Below are 19,628 nucleotides of genomic sequence, written 5' to 3'. Positions count from 1 at the left end.
CCTCTCGCATGTGAGCTGGTGTAACTAGCATTGTGGCTAACAAGTGGTTTATCCGCATTAATTTGTAAGTTCAGATATGTGAACTGTACATGGAAATGCAGATACAATACATAGCACATATGTATTTTTTTGCCATCTGTGATGCCAGTGGTATCATGTATGACCCATACACAACAAAAAATCATGAAACTTAAGGAAATAATGTGCAAAAGTCAGATAGTAATAATCTAGGACTCAATGTGCTAAAGTCAGGATAGTAATAATTTAGGACTTATTGCAAAACTTAAGTCACAAAAATCAGAGACCGTGAAACATTGGGGGTACTGCATTAGTATGTTCAATATGCCAGTTACAGGTGAATGAAAACTATTTAATTCTTTGATGTAGTAGGTTTTGATTATTTTATTATTAAAGAGTTAAGTGATATTAGAATGTATTTGTATGTTCATTGTGCCAATAACTAGCTTGTATATAAAGAGAAATTTATGAAATTTAAAAAGATAATTTACAAATCCTTACAAGTAATGGTTTATCTGGTTGTTCTAGTTAGAGAAATAACAAAATGGTGCATTTTAATATAGAGAACACCCATATCTTATCCTGCCTGTCAACCTTTCCCCCTTTTCCTCAGGTGTTGCGGGTGTGTACATATCTGCTGCTCAACATTGCGGAAGACGTTCGTGTGGAGGAGAAGATGCGACGGAAGAACATTGTGGGTCTTTTGGTGCGCATGCAGGAGAGGGAGTCCCCTGACTTACTCCTTCTTGTGGTGTCTTTCCTGAAGAAGCTCTCCTGCTACATGGAAAACAAGGATGACATGGTAAGGGGCTGGCTAAAAATTATATGAAAAGACAGGGAGGTTCTTGTAGTATTAGAAAGACCTTAAATTTCCGCTCTTTGTTGTAGTTAATAGATGATTTTTACCTGGGATGATTTCAGGGGATTTGATATTTGCTTTAGAATTTAGAATGTAATGATTGCATGTTATTTTACCAAGGAGAAAGATAGAGGCTAAGGAATGATTCATGGACTTTTACTTCATGCTAACAGTTTAAATTTTAATTGCCAGATATTTATATGTGGGATGGAGTGTGTGCAAGGAGAAACCTTGATGTAATGTGTATTGCTTTAAATGTTATTATCATGAATTACATTGTTTCTTGAATCTGGTTTGTTTGTCAGTTTCCACATCCCATCCTGTCTCTTGAGTGGCCACTGACCAAGGGCAATAAGAAAAATGGAAAAAAAAAGGCCTAAACTTGAGTGCCAGATTACAAATAGAAGTCAAACAGAATAATAATTTATTAGAAGATAAGTGTCTTGAAGCCTCATTTTTGAACGAGTTCAAGTAATAGAAAGTGGAAATACAGAAACAGGCAGGGAGTGGTGTTTGCTAGTTAATTTTCTCATCCCATCTTATATCTTGAGTGTGGTGTTTTTTTTAGTTTTTCGCATCCTGTCTTGTTTCTTGAGTCTGATTTGCTAGTTAATTTTCCTGTCCCATCCTACAGGCTGACCTCAACATTGTAGAGAAAGTGAGCCGCCTCGTATCTACTGACAATAGTGACCTGCTCAATGTTACCATACGGCTGCTGCTAAATCTGTCTTTCGATGCCGGCTTGAGGGCGAAAATGATCAAGGTTGGACTTCTACCCAAGCTGGTGTCTCTTATGTGTGAGTATCAAATCTTGTGTGTTAGTGCATCAATCTTTACAGTATTTTAAGCATTATAATTTGCCAATGGGACTAAGAGTGTGAATGGTGTGTGTGTGTGAATGTGTGATGCTTTGTCATGACCACCATGTGTAGGATTGCCAGCCTGGTATATAGATAGGTAGATAGAAAGGTGTTGATATCAAATGCAGTGTTACATGTTCACTCAAGCCTCTCATTTCCCTACAGCGGAGGAGCGGCACCAGCAGGCAGTGTTAGCTGTTCTCTACCACCTCAGTGTGGATGACAAGTGCAAGTCCATGTTCACATACACAGATTGCATTCCAACAGTAAGTTTTGTTGCTTTTATATTTTCTCTGAGTTTTTACAACTTAACCTAACCTTCATTATATTTTTTTATGATCTTAACTCATACTGTTTTTAATATACTCATGTATAACAGATTCCTCAAGTCATCAGGCACATTGCACATCAGTGCTCATCCATGTAGCTGTCAGTCTGAAGTATTCTTAAGGACCATTATGTCAAACCTTAAAAATGTACATCTCTATATAGTAGTTATAGTTACGAAGAAATGCACTACAACATTCATGGCTGTGGTAAGATATGAACTTAATCCATTTATAGGTTATGAAGTTGGTGTTGAATTCCCCTGAGCCTATGGTGCCCCTGGAGCTGATGGCCCTGGCAGTGAATCTTGCTGCCAACAAGCGCAATGCCCAACTGATCTGTGAGGGTGCTGGCCTGAAGCTCCTGATGAAACGAGCTCTCAAGTACCGTGACCCTCTCCTTACCAAGATGATCCGCAACATTGCCCAGCATGAGGGACCCACCAGGGCGCTCTTCACTGTAAGAGGCTTAATTTGATGTTTAGTATTGAACTGTTGTGATATAGCTTTTTTATGTCTTGTAATTGACCATAAGAAATGAAAAAAAATTTTTGTAATTGACCATAAGGAGAAAATTTTTTGTAATCAACCATAAGGAGAGAGTTTTTTGTAATTGACTCTAAGGAGTGAGAAAATGTTCACATTATCACATCATAAGGCTTAAATGTCATTCATAGTTGTGTGGTTTTGTAAATGGGAGAATTGTTTCTTTCCAGGAATTTGTTGGGGATCTGTGTGAAGTAGTGAGTGGTGGTGAGAGTGACGAGTTTGTCCTGGAGTGTGTTGGGGTACTGGGTAACCTCTCCTTACCTGACCTTGACTACTGCCAACTACTTACTAAGCACAACCTCATTGACTGGATCAAAGATAGCCTTCAGCCAGGTTAGTTGGGAGTGAAGCTGTAATATGGCGTTTTTGAGATTCAGATGCTCCTGGGGTGTAGACTATCCCTTTCCTCCAGAGGCCAATGGGGCTAAGAGTGTGAGCGGTGTGTGTATGAGTGTGTGGTGGTTGTCTGGGCGACCCTGTGTGGGATTGCTGGCATGGTATATAGATAAATAGACAGATACAGATTAAGACAATGAAAGAGCAAGCTGTCATCATATTTTATACACCACACAAGCCAAAAGTTACACATATATTAAAATATTTCCTTGATTAACAGATGCAGTGGAAGACGACTTGGCCCTGGAAGTTGTAGTATTGTTGGGTACGGTGGCTGGGGACCAGGCAGCAGCTCAGCTCATTGTGAACACGGGGATCCTTCACTCCCTAGTCAACCTCCTGAATGGTACTATTAATAGTGTTTCATAAGATGCATAGTAGGTATTTGCCTCATCAATCCCATGTTAACTTCCTGAATGGTACTGTAAATAGTGTTTCATAATACATAGGGTGTTGTGCCCAGCAGATCTTTGCCACATTATGTATAGGGTGTTGTGCCCAGCAGATCTTTGCCACATTTATGTATCAGGTTCCTGAGTCTAGTCCTGGCTGAGATGTAAGTGTAAGACATCATTATGGAGATTTGCTCATACAGTCCAGTGGACTTTGTCTCATGAGTGCTTAGTTATTCAGAAAATATACATGCTGATTCAAGTTTTGTCAGGATTTCCAGATCATAAGCTTATTTTCCTATTGATTAACTGTAATTTTGTTTTGATGATATTGTATGAGTCCACCATCTTTAACTGACAGTACATCTTAAATATACTGTAAAGGCACACTTTACTGAACACCTTTCATCTCAAGAATTCTCTCATTACCTTGACTCCCTCTTACAGCAAAGCAAGAGGATGATGAGATGGTGCTGCAGATTGTGTATGTGTTCTACCAGCTTACCCGACATGAGGCAACACGGCCCCAGGTCATCTCAACCACCGAGGTTCCTGCCTACCTGATTGACCTCATGCATGACAAGAACACAGAGATTCGCAGAGTTTGTGACACCACACTGGACATAATTTCTGTGAGTTCACTGAATTGACCTTGTAAAGAGGAATGTTGGAGAAGCAGTTAAAATTTCACTCATATTGGGTGAGTAGAATAGATAGGAATGGAAAAACCAGTTCTGCAGTGAAACATACAAGGAAAAGATGACAGAAAGGGGTTGGATTTAAGAGAGGTAGTTAAAACTTGAGTCATTGGATGAGAATAGAAGACCACTTCTAAGGTTAAACATACGAGAGTAAGATGGCAGAGAGAGAGGGGTAGAAGAGGAGACTAGTAACTCCTCTTACTGTATTTTAACTCTTGCAATTTGCACAAGATATGGTATGGGCCATCTCACTTATAAGGAGAATCACAACTTGATATAAATACAATAGAGAGATGAACTTTTATATTGTATATGTTCCATTGTACAGATAATGCAGTTTTCCCTTGGCTAATGTGTACTGTGCTCTTACAGGAAAATGATAATGAGTGGGCCGTGAGGATCCAGTGTCACAAGTTCCGATGGTACAACAGTCAGTGGCTGGACATGGTAGAGGAGGCAGAGAATATTGACACCATGGGTGGAGAGGAGATGGCGGGTGGAGAAGGACTGGGCCACTCCTTCCTCCACCACTCTGATGTTCTGGACCACCAGGGACTATATTCAGGTGAGATGCTCATTTCTTTCTTCTGTTGTACTTGATTCTGGAATACAAATACGTAACATGGTGGAAATGTGTTTGTCAGATTTTAATCAATATTTCATCATGCATATTTTTTTGGAAAGTTGTTTGAGATGGAGGAGGAAAAGAAGGAAAGTTGTTTGGGATGGAGGAAAAAAACTTTTTTTGTAACTAATTTGTTGAGATTTTCTTATTTTTCATTGTTGCAGCCTTCCAAACTTCTGTGTTTACCACTTTGGGAATCAGACGAATTACGATTTCATTCAACATGAACATTTTTAGAAAGCTGTTATTTTGAGACAAGAAGCAAGGAAACAACTACAGTTTTGTAGGTTTTCTTATTTCACTTTATTGTTGCAGACTTCCAAAAGTTATCTTTGTGTTTATATCCTCATGTTATTAGTGCTAAGTTATTAGGGAGCTTTAAAAGATGATTAGGCAAATTTATGGATTAGGATAGTAGGTAGAAATTGTTATGTTTCATACAAGAACTGGCATGTATAGGCTTGATGGCTTCTTTCAGCTTCCTGTATTTTCTTGTCCTTATGTTCCTTGAGAGTCATAGCCTGTATACAGTGAAACCTCAGTTTTCAAACTTAATTTGTTCCTGAATGTTGTTCGAAATCTGAAATGTTCGGAAGCTGAAATTATTTTCCCCATAGGAATCCATGTAAAATGGATTAATCCATTCCTGGACTTCTGTCCATCCTGTCTTAGCGGCTTATGACAGATGCTCCCACAGCCAAGATGGCCACTCCACAACATCTCCAGCTCAGAAATTCTTTATCAGTAGAAAGGATGTATTAAATGAACTCGATGACAGAACTATATCAGAAGATATTGTTTAGATCTTGTGAGGGAAGCCTTACAGAGTGACAGAAAAGAGCAACCCACTTACTGCTAAACTGAGGGTGATCTTAACACTTAAACATCTTGCTGCTGGGAAAATGCAGTTGTGTGGTAGTGATGGCATTCTGGGTTATCAAGAGAGCTACAGGTGGCTGAGCGCCAAAAACTGTTTGTTTACATTGAAGCTCTTCAGCAGGACCACATTTAACTAATTTCAAAGATTGAATGAATTATTGTCTTACCTGCTGTTTCTCCTTCAGATTCATAAAAATGAAGGAAATATTTATAGAAACTGTAAATTAGTAATAAACAACAGCTTTTGCTTTGTCTTTTAGTATCTGAAATCAAGTAACTATGTTTGAGAACTGAATTATGATTTGGCAATCAAAGTAATTATGACTTCAAAATTTTGTTAGAAAATCAATTTATTTGAAAAGGGAAGTGTTCGATAACTGAGGTTCCAATGTACTTCCTTTTGTGTTTATCTCCTTGGGCATTGGTTTCCATCCTTTGTTTGATAAAGCACTTAATTTGGCTGCATACTTACAGATGGCTTGTCCTCCCCGGAGAGTGAAGAGTACCCTGGCATTAATGGTCACAGTGAAAGTTCCCGTCCCTCTTCTAATTACACCAACCGGTAAGGCTACTTGTGTGTGTGTGTGTGTGTGTGTGTGTGTGTGTGTGTGTTTGGGAGGAATAGGAATGCCTTCTAAAAATTGTTTTGATGCTTTTAAAGGTTGAGACTAAGCATCCTCTGAGAGTTGTTTATCATGCAAATAACCAAGGATTAGCTTTCCTTAATCAGTGTAGTAAATCCTCAATTTAAAATTGTCACAAGTATGTAACAAGTAGAAAGTGATAAAAGTAAGTCTTGCAAGTGAGGAAAAAAAATGGCCACAGCAATAAATAACATAATTCCTCTGCCATTAGTCCATTAAATTGAGGCTTTACTATATCTGCATGCATTTTTTTATAGAGGTGTTTATGATTTTAAGTATATGGTAAATAATCTAACATTACCTCAAATTATGTGATATAAGCTTTCAAGAATGATTATTTTAGAATAGATTTTGCATGGATGATTTGAATGCAGTGCAGCAAAGCCATGGTGTATCACTGAACTAGAGATTTGGAAACAGTTATCAAAATTTTTCAGAGGACTATATGATAAGGTAATGAAAGCCAACAGGTAACACAATTTAAGGAACTTTGAACCTACATGACATTGAAGTCACAACACTCATACAAGTAGCATATGAGGCTTTTTAGTGGAAGGTAAAGGGTATAGGCAGCTGTAAGGAGTATCAATTGACAATGTCAACACAGTCATACACTATATGTCACTAGCCAAATGTAAGGAAATCCCATACAGTAGATATGTTTTATTTTATTTGCTCTTTACTTGTAGAACATGCTGCTTGCTCTTCCAAGTTAATTAGGTCATAGTGAAACAAGAGAATGGTGAGAAATTATCTTGTTTTACTTAATTTTTATTCCACAATCTGTCCCATATAGAATTGGTATGCTAGCATAAATAGAGCCAAACAGGGATGTATTTCAGTTCTTAGGAAATTCTTCCTATGTTTAAAAGATACCAGAGTTTTGCTGCACTTTATAAAAAAATCTAATTATAAAGAATGATATAAGAAATCTAATTATAAAGAATGAAATTCCTAAGTGCATTAGTTTGATTTGGTTTTAATGTCCCTTTCCATTCTTTGAAATGGAAGAGACAAACTCATATTGAGAATTGTAAAACCCAGGCTCATACCAATAGTCTTCTCATTCATTATCTTATATTTGCACTACAGCTTAAAAGTTTCATCTGAAAGGGCTTTATGCATCTTTTGGTGGACAGGGTTTTGTGTGAATGTTATAAAGAAAGTATGATGAAAGCAGTGTTGATGTGAGAGGCTATGGTGAGCAAACAAGTCTGAAAGAGAGAGTGGGGAGTCTGGAAGAGAAGGAGAGAGAGTAAGTGGACAAGAGAATAGGTTAGATGAGGCAAGACAGTAGAGAAGAGAACAGAATGCAAGACAAGGCAAGATGGCAGAGAAGAATGCAAGACAAGGCAAGACAGCAGAGAAGAATGCAAGACAAGGCAAGACAGCAGAGAAGAATGCAAGACAAGGCAAGACAGCAGAGAAGAATGCAAGACAAGGCAAGACGGCAGAGAAGAATGCAAGACAAGGCAAGACAGCAGAGAAGAATGCAAGACAAGGCAAGACAGCAGAGAAGAATGCAAGACAAAGCAAGACAGCAGAGAAGAATGCAAGACAAGGCAAGACAGCAGAGAAGAATGCAAGACAAGGCAAGACAGCAGAGAAGAATGCAAGACAAGGCAAGACAGCAGAGAAGAATGCAAGACAAGGCAAGACAGCAGAGAAGAATGCAAGACAAGGCAAGACAGCAGAGAAGAATGCAAGACAAGGCAAGACAGCAGAGAAGAATGCAAGACAAGGCAAGACGGCAGAGAAGAATTTAAGACAAGGCAAGATGGCAGAAAAGAAAGCAAGACGAGAAGCAAGACGGCAGAAAAGAATGCAAGACAGCAGAGAAGAAAGCAAGATGAAGGCAAGACAGCAGAGAAAAATGCAAGACCAGGCAAGATGAGAGAGATGAAGAAAGTTGCTTGAACAGGACTAGAGAGATTGCATACACTTTTCACTGGCAGCCTCTGTACATATAGAGAATAGTGGAGGAAAATTCCTAGATTGCTTCCTTCAGGTACAGTAAGTGTGTAATTGGTCTATAATTTTCCCACCATCCCTTTAAACAACAGCACTGTGACCATCACTGCCTATATTCATAGATCACAAGAGTGTATAACCTTTGTCAACTGTCCTATTGTAATTTATTCTTCTGTTCAGGATATATCAGATGCTTGTATAGGCAGCCATAACTGGATTGGTTCTAATACAAAAACATATTACTTTCATTATTCAACGACTGTTTGCAAGCATGTGAAAAAAACATGAGCTGCCTTGATGAAGATATTTAATGGTAACACTGCCTTGTGATGGTTTGGGCTTGCTGGTGTGGCACAGTGGATGGAGAAACCTCATCCATGTTAGTACTTCAAATTCCGGTTTCTTAATGACAGTTGAAATTTCTCGTGTAATAATCTTTGGATAATGAAAATCTAGCATATTTTACACTAGAACTAACCTGAAGTATCAACGGCTACCTATGCAAGCATCTCACATTTTCCAACATGAAAAAATTGTAACAGGATGGTTGATGACATATACACTATTATGATCTATGAATGTTGGCAGCACTCACAGTACAACAATCCTCACTACTGCAGTTTCTAGGATAGCAGGAAAATGATAGAACTGATTATACTTACCTTACTATATTGTTGGCTATCCAGGCTTTCCACTTCTCTCTTGGGTAAACTGCCTTGCTGGCTATCCAGGCTTTCCACTTTTTGCTTAGGTAGACTGCCTGTAAAGTCCTTTATGCTCCTGTGGTTGATGTCTGTCTCTCCTTGTTTCTTGCATTCGTGATAGTTTTGGGGTGAGAGGTTGTGGTGAGTTCTGTGGAGAGATGAAAAATATGTGAGAGGCTATGGTGAGTGACTGTGGTTCATAAACATACTGTTAGGGACATACTGTGGGTCTGTGGGCTGAGAGAGAGAGAGAGAGAGAGAGAGAGAGAGAGAGAGAGAGAGAGAGAGAGAGAGAGAGAGAGAGAGAGAGAGAGAGAGAGAGAGAGAGAGAGAGAGAGAGAGAGAGAGACCATGACTGTGACTGAAGTATGTATTATGGATGTGATAGATGCAAGGAATCCCCTCAGTGAAATGATAAAAGTTCTAGAATATGATAGAAGAAAGGGAGAAAGAATATTAAGAGAAATAAAGTATGCAAGGACAAAAATTGCCATCTTTACTGTGATATCTCCTGGGGTTCTTTATAGGAGAAAGGATCAAATCAAAGTTTTAGGCTGCCTTCACACAAGTGTTTTTTTTCCTGTGCGGTTTAGAAATCAGTGAAGTTCACTGAGACCCTTCACACACTGATCGTGCGGCATAATTCCTGCACAGCAATGATTTACCAGGGGCATGCACTGCTAACCTGTGCAGCACCTGGCAGTTCAGAATACTATAGAAGTCTCTGGAGCCCTTCAGAAGGGATGTTTTTCCCCAAATGGCAGTCATGGTTAATCTGTGGTATAGGTTGAGTGCTGCATTTTTATGTATTGATATGAATAGTTTTATTAATATTATTATTATATACACTAGAAGCAGAGGTACACTATGAATATAATTATTTTACAGAACATCATGACAAGTCATCTTCATTAGTAACTCAACATGTAGTGTAGAAGGCTCCTTGAAGGAGCCCAGAGCTGTTTATTGGGTGGATGCACCATTTATGTTTTCCTTTTTTTAAAATACCCTGTTCATTGTATACATAGAGATCACTCTTTTCTTTCTATCCTCCATCTCGAACAAACAATAGCAAACTGACAAATATTCTATGCACTACTGCAGACAAATTGTGTATGAAAAAATGCTTGTGTGAAGACATGCTTATTAGACACCCACCAGTGCAGCCATACTACCGTGTGGGAAAGAAATGCTTGTTTGAAGCTGGCCTTAAACATGGATAGTACTTACTAGACAGTATGACAGTAACAAGATGCAGTATGGAAATAGTTGAAGTGTTTGAGCCTTGGTCTTATCTTTGCAAGCTTTACTGAGCTTAGATGTGGCTTGTAGCAATGGTTTCTCCTACAACTAGTGAGGTGATGTGTTTAAGGAGGAGGCAGAAGCGAGGCCAGAGTAGCGCCATAAGTGTTGACTCCGTGTCTGTGAGTAGATAGACCCTTCATGCACACTAATGTATTACCTCCACCACCACTGCTTACCACCATAACCACCACGTGTCAATGGTCACTGTGCTGCTACTGAGCATCTCACCTTTTCAGTTCAAAACAAGTACTTTACATTTTACATGCAATCATCTTGTTTTAATCTCCCATTCTCTTGAGAGCCTTTGGCAGGTGGCTAAATTTTGGTGTGCTGTATCCTGGGAAAGACCAGATAATGTTTAAAATTATTGTTGTGTTATGCATTACATTAGCTCAGCTGTTCTGACTTTACTAACAATGTACCTATGAAGGAAGGGGTGGGCTGTTCTACTGTCTAAGAAAAGGTAGACGTGATTTGTGTTTTCATTTTGTCATTGTACAACATTGAAAATGCACCTCTATTTTGTCACACAAGTTTTGATGCTACCTGCACAGTGTCTGTATCATAATGTGCTTGATAAAACGCATTATTGTTCAGTGAGAGTGAATGAACCACCACTGCTTTGTATGTCTTGCTTGCTTTGTCCCACACTCGCAAAGTCACATCCAACAAAGAAAAGCAAGTAAAGGACATAAGAGGAAAAGTTTTCTTGTGCTTCTTTCCTGTCCTGTCTCAAAAGGAACATGAGTAAATTGCCTTGTACAAGATTGTAATAAATGGGAATCCATACCATGGACTCCCATATTTTAGGAATTACAGTATTATTTGGAATTATTACAGTATTAAAAAGCCTATGCTGTTACGGAAAGATGGCAGGATTAAAATTTTAAACCAAATAATGAATAATGATAAGCAATGAGGGGCACAGGTCAGGGAGTATGATGCTTCACTGCTCTTGGCTGCATATTTGAGATTTTTGAAGCAAGTCTTCATTCATGTTTTCAACTGTGCTTCTTGGCATATGTCAGCAAGACTGACTGATAGGCTTAATCTAGCCAGCTTTAAATCTTATGGCCAACCCACTGATTTCTTGTATTTGGGGGTCAGAGATTTAATTGAAGTACAAGATTGACTCCCAGGAAGCATGCCACTTGCCCATGAACTTTGCCTGCCAACTTAAAGGAACAAATTTCCTCAGCGTGTATTCTCAACAAGGTGATAACTGAAATCTTCCTTTGCAAGGGAGCCATCATTGGATGGTTATGCTAATGACAAGACTTATAATGCCTGTCTCCAACCTCTCCCAATTTCTCCTATCCTTGCTTCTCATATTCCACTCCCTTCCACTCCCTTTTTATCCTTTTCTAAATATTCACACTTTCCATTCCTCCTCATCACGTGGCTCACTATACATGTGCATAGTGAGTCACAGTAGTGAAGGGCAGTGGATCAGAGAATGAAAGGTAAGGTGAGGATGAGAAGGAAAGAATAGGGATGGGGGAGAGTAGGGTGAAAGATGGCAATGAAAGGAGGAGTACTGAAATGATGGAAGCAGATTTAAGAAAGCTAGGTCAGGCATACCCATCCAGTGAGAGCTCCCATGAGAACCAAGGCAAGTCTCACCTTTCTGGGGGTCATACATAGAAACATATTCTAATACTAGCTTGGAATTGGTAATCATGGACCACACAGGTAATATATACACTCCAGCTTAGTATTATGGAGCCGTCACTGACTAGATGCACAGTCCCTTCAGTGACAGCCTGTAATTCTGAAAGGACTTTAACTACTAAAGGCATCACTGTGCTCTTCACGTCACTGTTTGGTGTCCACGTCTCAGCCATAAAGCAAGCCTGCGGACATAAGCAACATGAAGATCCAAATCTCTGTCCTTCTGCACAGATATCGACAACATGTACTTATGTTGGGTGAGTCCACCATAGCACCCTGGGTGAGGCAAACCCGTTGGAAGCCTTCCTGATGAGACCCAACTCTTTTGAATAAGCTGTCAAGGTATGTACAATTCTGCAAGATGTCGTTGTCTCCACCACGTGCATGACCAGACTGTACTGCTTCCAGCAAGCCTCAAAACTCCAGGGTCTTAAAAAGTTGGCCCCAAGAGACCAGTGGCCCAACGGCTTTGCTTTCTCATGTAGCGCTTCAAGAGCCATCATCAGTGTCTTCCATGACAGCAGTCTGCAAAGATGACAGCATCATAGGCAATGTCATAATGATGAACTAACATTGCTAACAGATGCTCCACAATGATTCTAATACATACCTTTGCCCCAAGCCTGAAGTGGAAACTTGTGCCAAGGCCACCTCCTTCAAGAGTGTTCCAGGAACAGAGTCTGAGACTAGACTAATATATATATATATATATATATATATATATATATATATATATATATATATATATATATATATATATATATATATATATATATATTGTTTTATGTATTAACACTTGTAGTTACTATTATGTACGTTAATTATGTATAATGTGTACCACAATTATAATGCAATTCAGGTCTTGGATCAGTTTTTTTTTTTAGTGCTTCTCACTCAAGAGTAGTTATGTGAAGTACCCACCTCATTCATAACAACTGTATGATGTCATAACTGAATTTTGATGTATATGAAGTTCAATCAAATTTACTTTCGAATATTGCGTCCAGTGGCTCAACTCTTAAGTTTACACTGCTAGCGGCTGACCACCTCATTGGAACAGTGTTGGCACTGCCTCATTTGCACCTCCACTACTTCTTGCTGATGCTCCTCCTTTACAACAAATACTGGTTGCACTCTACACTCATCTGAAAGTGTAGTCTAGAGGTTTACTGAGCTCAACATAAATTTAAAAAATCCTTACTTTGGTAGTAAAATTATTTGTTAAAGCTAAAAAAAAAAAAGCAGTAATAAATATATGCACATTCTTAGCTTGATCTCAATGCATCATTTCTCCCTACAGATTTAGTGCTGACCTGGAGCAGTTTGCTGATGAGCTACTGAAGAAAGCTGGCGTATAGTGGTGTCTGGCACAAATACCTTAATTTTCACCTAACCTATATGGACTCTAGTCACTTTAGTTATAATCCTTTCACATTCCATGGCTCTGAGAGACCATCACTGTAATAGATGTAAGCATGCATTGCCTCTTACAGTATCTGTGCTTTAATTAATTTAAGATCATAAGTATTTATAGATAATATGCAATATAATCTAGTTATGGAATCTTGTATATTTGTGATAACCATAAAAAAAAAAAAAAATGCATCATTTTGTTTGAATTTAAAGATCTAAGGTCACATCAAGCTTGGCTTGTATATTTTTTTTACTGTTATTATAATGTGATCAAGGAGTGCAGTGGCAGACTTCTGGCAGCATTGCCTCTGCATCTGGTGTGGCAACCCTGTCTAGTGCAGCATGTATGAATCACCACAGTTAACAGTGCAAAAGGAATTGCACAGTTTATACAATGTTTAAGATCTCTGATTTTGGGAGGGTTAAAATCAAAATTTGCCCATTGCAGAGATGTCAAGACTGTAGTATTTAAAAAAATAAACTTAAATTACTAAATGTGTGTAAGTGAGAACCTCACATGTGACTGCCTATAGCTTCTGAATGGTTGAACAGTGTACAATGTAGGAAACTGCATTAGAATATAGTGAGTGAGTGAGTTACAATTTTTATATACCTATGTCCCACCATCCTCAATGCTTGTGTGTGTGTGTAATTTACAGGGTCTGAGCCCCATCTCCATATCTACACTTGTCCAGTTTTTCATTAAAGTTGTGCACACTCTGCCAATACTAAATCCTCACTGAGCTTGTTCCAAACTTCTGTATTTCTCTCTGGGAAACTATATTTCTTTGTTACTCAAGCATCTTCCTTTATTTTTTTGCTGTGTTCTTGTGTGTATCTAGTATTTTCTACTTCTCTTAGCAGTAGTTTCTCATTATCTATTTCTCCCACTCTATTCCACAATTTATAAATTAGTATTAAGTCTCCCCTTTCTCTTCTTTGTTCCAATGTTGGCAGATTCATTTCCTTTAACCTGTCTTCATATGTTAATTTTTTCAGTTCTGGAACCATCTTGAACCATCTTATTGCCATCCTTTGTATCCTTTCTAGTTTATTATGTTTCTTCTTATTGGAGACCATACTGATTCAGCATATTCCAGCTTTGGTCTAATCACAGTGGTAATTATCTTTATCCATGTAATGGAATATTGTTCCAATATTTCTCACCATTCTATATGTATCTCTGAATATCTTTTCTATATGCTTCTCTGACTGTTGACTATCCTGTATTATCACTCCCAGATCTATCTCCTTGTATTTTTATTATTTCTTCATTTCCCATTTTATATGTCCATTATGGTCTCTTTTTGCTTTTTCCCCATTTCCATTACATGACATTTTTCACATTAAATTCCATCTTCCATTTCTTACTTTAGTCTCAAATTTTATTCAAATCTTGTAGAATTTTGCAGTCTTTGTTGTTTCTTATGTCTGTAACTTTGCATTGTCTACAAACAAACTTGTGTAAGTCTTTACTCCTTTAGGCATATTATCTATGTAGATCAGGAAAAGTATTGGTGCCAGCACTGATCCTTGTGGTACTCCACTATTTACTTTTCTCCTTTTTGATTTAACATCTTTTACTACTGTTCTCATTTCTGTTCCTTTTAAGTAACTTTCCATCCAGTTTTTTATTTTTTTCCGTTTAATCCTATATTTTCTATCATAACAACCTGTTGTGGGAAACTTTGTCAAAAGCTTTTTGTAGATCTAAATACACAGTCTACCCATCTATCCCTCTCCTGTGTTATATCAGTCACTCTTGAATAAAAGCTCATCAAATTGGTTGCACATGATCACTTTTATCTAATACCATATGTTTTTCTGTTATTAAATCATGTTTTTCTAGAAATTCTGTCCACTGCTTCTTTATCACTTTTTCACAGATCTTACATAATATACTGGTCATTGATGCTGGTCTACAGTTTAGTGATTCTTCTTTCTTTCCACCTTTATAAATTGATACTATGCCTGCTTTCTTCCATCCCCTATCCTCTTCCAGTTGATACTGAGCACTTTATTATGTCATATACTGGTTCAATTGTTTCTTGCACTCTTTTGTGTGTGTGTGTACTTTAGATCATTGATGAATAACAAGAGAGTGGGTAACAGGATAGAACCCTAAGGAACACCACTGTTAATATAATTAGAACAGTGACCATCTACCAACAGCAGCAATAGAACAGTCAGAAAGGAAACTTGGAGATGAAGTTAGAGAGAAGGATAGAAGCCATAGGAGGGTAGTTTGGAAATCAAAGCTTCCAGATTATCAAAAACTTTTGATATGTCTAAGGAAACAGCAAATGTTTCACCAAAATCCCAAGACTCAGTAAGGAAAGCCAGATCACAAGTAAAGTGGTTATGACAGAATCCACTGCTTCCCGTTGAAGATAGACTCAAAAACTTTAGAGAGCCAGAAAATTAAAGGGTAAATCTTACCAAAAGTGGCTCTCTGTATTCTATTCCTGTCCTCTAAGAGTAGTAAGGTTGGGGACTTGATGAGAAAGTGGGGTTTTAGGATGGGGAATGCCAAAATAGGCCAAATTTGGGAAATCTTAAGTTAAAAAAAATCGTCAATAGACAATCGCCCCACAATAAACTAAACTAACCTAAACTAACCAGGAGAGGGGGTGCCTGCTCCAACCCCCGGAACCCCACTTAAGTATTTTAATCTAACATTACCTAACCTAATCTAACCATTACCTAACCTGACCTAAACTAGCTGGAGAGCTTTGTCCTCCCTGGACTCCCCTTAAGGATTCTAAGATTACCTAACCTAAACTAGCCAGGGGGTTTCGTTCCCCCTCTTCCCCCGGACCCTCCTTATGGATACTAATCTCGCCTATTATTACACCAGCATACCAAACTAACAAAAAATATTTGGCAGTACTCAAAAGATTATGTACAGATTCCTGGATTTCCCACTGTAGCACAGGAAAAGTCGAATAGATCCAAATCGCAATCCGTGCACCTATCTGACGTCATGATGGAGGCAGCAGCTCTCCTGCTGCCTTTCATCTCCTCGCGGAGGACTACACGCGGACTAATTCTAAACTACACAAGCCATTTGAATTAGTGGCACTACGTGCAATACAAATGTGTCACGCATAAAGCCTTATTTGATTACTTATTAATATGACAAATAATTTACATCGTGTAACAAAAATATCAGTCAATAAAATATCTGCCACGAAATTAGTTACTGTGGAGACAATGCAGTTACAATACCCGCATTACAATATCCCTCCAAGCGAACCTCATTGGCATGGACTAGGAATTTGTGATACGGCGCAACATGAATCACGTCACTGTAACGTAACCATGCGTGTCCCCAAAACAAAACCACCACACACGTGTCGTACAGTGAGTATTCATCACCATACAAGCTTAATTTAGCTGATCCATGAGGAGCCGTTATTTAAAGCAATAGAATAATAGTTTGACGGTCTAGAGAGGTCACCCTTTTTAGGAACAAGATGAATGTACGCAGACTTCCAAGAGGAAGGAAAGACATATATTGATAGACAGAGTTCGAAGAGTTTGACAGGGCAAGGTGCAAGCACGGAGGCACAGTTTCGGAGAACAATAGGAGGGATCCCATCAGGTCCATAGGACTTCCGAGGGTTAAGGCCAGCGAAGGCATAAAAAATATGTGTGTGTGTGTGCCGAGGGTTAAGGCCAGCGAAGGCATAAAAAATCTGTGTGTGTGTGTGTGTGTGTGTGTGTGTGTGTGTAATGTCTATTCTTTTTAATAATTAATTGCTAAGTGCGTGTAAAGCATCGCCATGTGTGAACAAGCAAGACAAACCCGGCCAATGAACAACTATAGTTACCCTGTTATAGCTCATGAAACCTCAAGCCTGTATGGATCTACTGCTACGCCTCCTTCCATCTGCTTTATAACATTTTGAGCAGTCATGCACTAGAAATTGAAAATGAATATTCCATTATCATATTAATAATGATAATAATAAAAAAAAAAAAGGTTAATAAGTTTTACTCTCTCTCTCTCTCTCTCTCTCTATGATACCACTGTTTAATAAAAAAATAAAAAAACTTTATATCGCTGTTACATTCCACGCATTTTTGTAATAAATCTATTAATTATATTATAAAACTTTAGTGACTGAACGACGGTGGTGAAGTTATTTGCTGCTCGTCGAATCCTTTCGTCAGCCGCCTGAGCAAGCTCGCTGCTGAAGCTGTTGGAGACATGGAACGTGTGGGAAAACTTGACATATTTTCTTTCACAAACTCCTTTACAAATGGTACAGATAAACAGAAACTCTCACACTCCTGAATTAATTCTGAAGTTTCATTTCTTTCAGTTGATAAACTATGAAAACTCAAGCAACCATGTGAAGAGTTTTGCTCATCATTATTGAAAGATGCAAATTCTTCATGCGATGCATCTACAAGAGAAAAGGCTGATCTGTAACTTGGTATACAAGGTCCTTGCAGTCTTTTAGTAAGTGATTCAGTACTTCATCAGGGAACTGGTAACAACCATCTGAGGAAACAGCCCTCGATAGTTCATCTGGTGCTTGCAACAGCCCTCGATAGTTCATCTGGTGCTTGCTGACAACCATCTGAAAATATATTTATTTATTCATTTATTTTTTATTTTTTTTTTACCATTTGATGGAAACTCAAAATCTCTCATCCATCCCTCTAATTATGTTGTGACAAAATCCAGGCCAGTTTCCACAGACGATTCTGTGTGTGGTTCTGTATTTAGTGGCTGTGCTGGAAGTTCCAGATCAAGATTTCCCAATTATTCAAAGAATCCATCATATCTAGAGCGATATGAATGATCACTTCATTTTTCTGAAGCTATCTGAGTATGACTGACTAAATCAGATGATTCTGAGTGAACGTCTAAGTGATTCTTGAAGTTTAGTGGAGAATATGATGCATTCAGTAACAATTCTACTTCATCAGTAACAGATTTTCGTGACTGAGCAGGACTTGGTAATGAGCTTCTTGCTTCTGAGTATATGCCACTGCTGCTGCCTCCACTGCCATCACTCACCGAGTTTGGTGGATCAAATACTGAAAATGGTTTCTGTCCACAGTACAGGTCTTTCTTGATAATACAATCAGAAGGAGAGGCACAGAGTATTGACTTGCACTTCTTGTTGTCACAGAGAATGACAGCTTGATCCCAAGAAAAATGGATGTCTCATCTTTCCATGTGTGCAGTACTTGCATGCCTGACCTATGCTCATCTTCAGGCTGGTATAACAGAGCGGCTCATTTCTGGAGGCTGTTGCAGGAGTGAGGAAAGGAGCAAACGTTTTGCTGCAGATCAACAGCGCAATGCAGTCGTGGGTCAGGTGAGAAGGTTTTCATTACGTTATGATCATACTGAACTAAGCAACAACGGGGGGGGAAAATCACATCTTTTACCTTTTTCATCTATGTACTTGCTTTAACCTACCTCTCCTCTTTCTAATCCATGATAACTAGCTTCGAACGGTGCTTCGAAACACGTTAGGGGGTATGTATTATATTTTTCAGTTACTTTACAATGGCACTATTGTCAATTTTCTATCTAATATTGCAGTCAAGATTGTGGGATGAGAGTGTGAGGTCTCAGTCGAACTTGTACTGGATCTTACTCTGAGATTCAAACAATATTCCGGCTGGCATACAACTGATGCTACTAATTCATACACTAGCTCATGGAACAGATTCCAACGCCACTCCCCTATCACCTAGCCAGAGCTATGATGACCACGTCCACAAGACAGTGCACAGAATAAACAGAATCGATGCCTTACCATGATGGAGGAGTAGTTAACGACTTCCTTGAACCTTCACTCCCAGCCACGGCCTTCTCACCACTGACGTTTCCTTCTGCTGCAGGGATGCCACACGCTGCCAGATGTGATTAGCTAAAATATGCTTACTCAAATCTGGTGACCTCTCTTTGTTGATAAGCTGGATGATTTAACTGTCGAAGAATTATATATTCCAGGAAGCTGCAGTCAAATCATGAAGCTTAGATAAAGAAACGTAACCGGGCGGGGCCGACATCATCTTGTGATCCCAAATCGCTTGAACCAACTAAATAGCTCATGAAGCTTCGAGTCCTTAAAACCACAATACCTTATTACACATTCCTTTTTCCGATACCTTATAAATAACTTTGTTGTAAAAATTTAAGAGATATAGCTCACCAAGAGTCCAGCTTGTTATCCTCAAGAATGCTGAAGGACATACACACACACACATGTACCTTGTAAAACTGCTCTTCAAGATGCCAAATATAACTCACTCCGATCGTGTCCCATGGGAAGAATAAGTGTGACA

The 19,628-nt window shown here is 38.7% G+C and overlaps 1 protein-coding gene across 4 annotated transcripts in view; it reads left to right on the top strand.

The window, feature by feature from the left end:
• The window catches only part of LOC135089154 (kinesin-associated protein 3-like), a 31,651-nt gene extending 17,843 nt beyond the window's left edge, over nt 1-13,808 (top strand). The window contains exons 7-17 of one of the 4 annotated variants that reach the window (XM_063984446.1): nt 632-820; nt 1,512-1,674; nt 1,903-2,003; nt 2,302-2,523; nt 2,780-2,945; nt 3,229-3,354; nt 3,848-4,032; nt 4,474-4,666; nt 6,080-6,167; nt 12,132-12,242; nt 13,201-13,808. In XM_063984446.1, coding sequence (XP_063840516.1) covers nt 632-820; nt 1,512-1,674; nt 1,903-2,003; nt 2,302-2,523; nt 2,780-2,945; nt 3,229-3,354; nt 3,848-4,032; nt 4,474-4,666; nt 6,080-6,167; nt 12,132-12,210 — 1,512 coding nt within the window. In that variant the 3' untranslated portion in view covers nt 12,211-12,242; nt 13,201-13,808. Of the gene's footprint in view, nt 1-631; nt 821-1,511; nt 1,675-1,902; nt 2,004-2,301; nt 2,524-2,779; nt 2,946-3,228; nt 3,355-3,847; nt 4,033-4,473; nt 4,667-6,079; nt 6,168-10,278; nt 10,460-12,131; nt 12,243-13,200 lie in introns of those variants that run through there. The other 3 variants (XM_063984447.1, XM_063984448.1, XM_063984445.1) reach the window with 3 other exon arrangements.
• The last annotated feature ends 5,820 nt before the right edge of the window (nt 13,809-19,628 follow it).

The sequence above is a fragment of the Scylla paramamosain genome, chromosome 32 (genome assembly GCF_035594125.1).
Source record: "Scylla paramamosain isolate STU-SP2022 chromosome 32, ASM3559412v1, whole genome shotgun sequence".
Lineage (NCBI taxonomy): Eukaryota > Metazoa > Arthropoda > Malacostraca > Decapoda > Portunidae > Scylla > Scylla paramamosain.
Note: the sequence above shows the minus strand (reverse complement) of the source record. Positions and strands in the feature narration are given on the sequence as shown.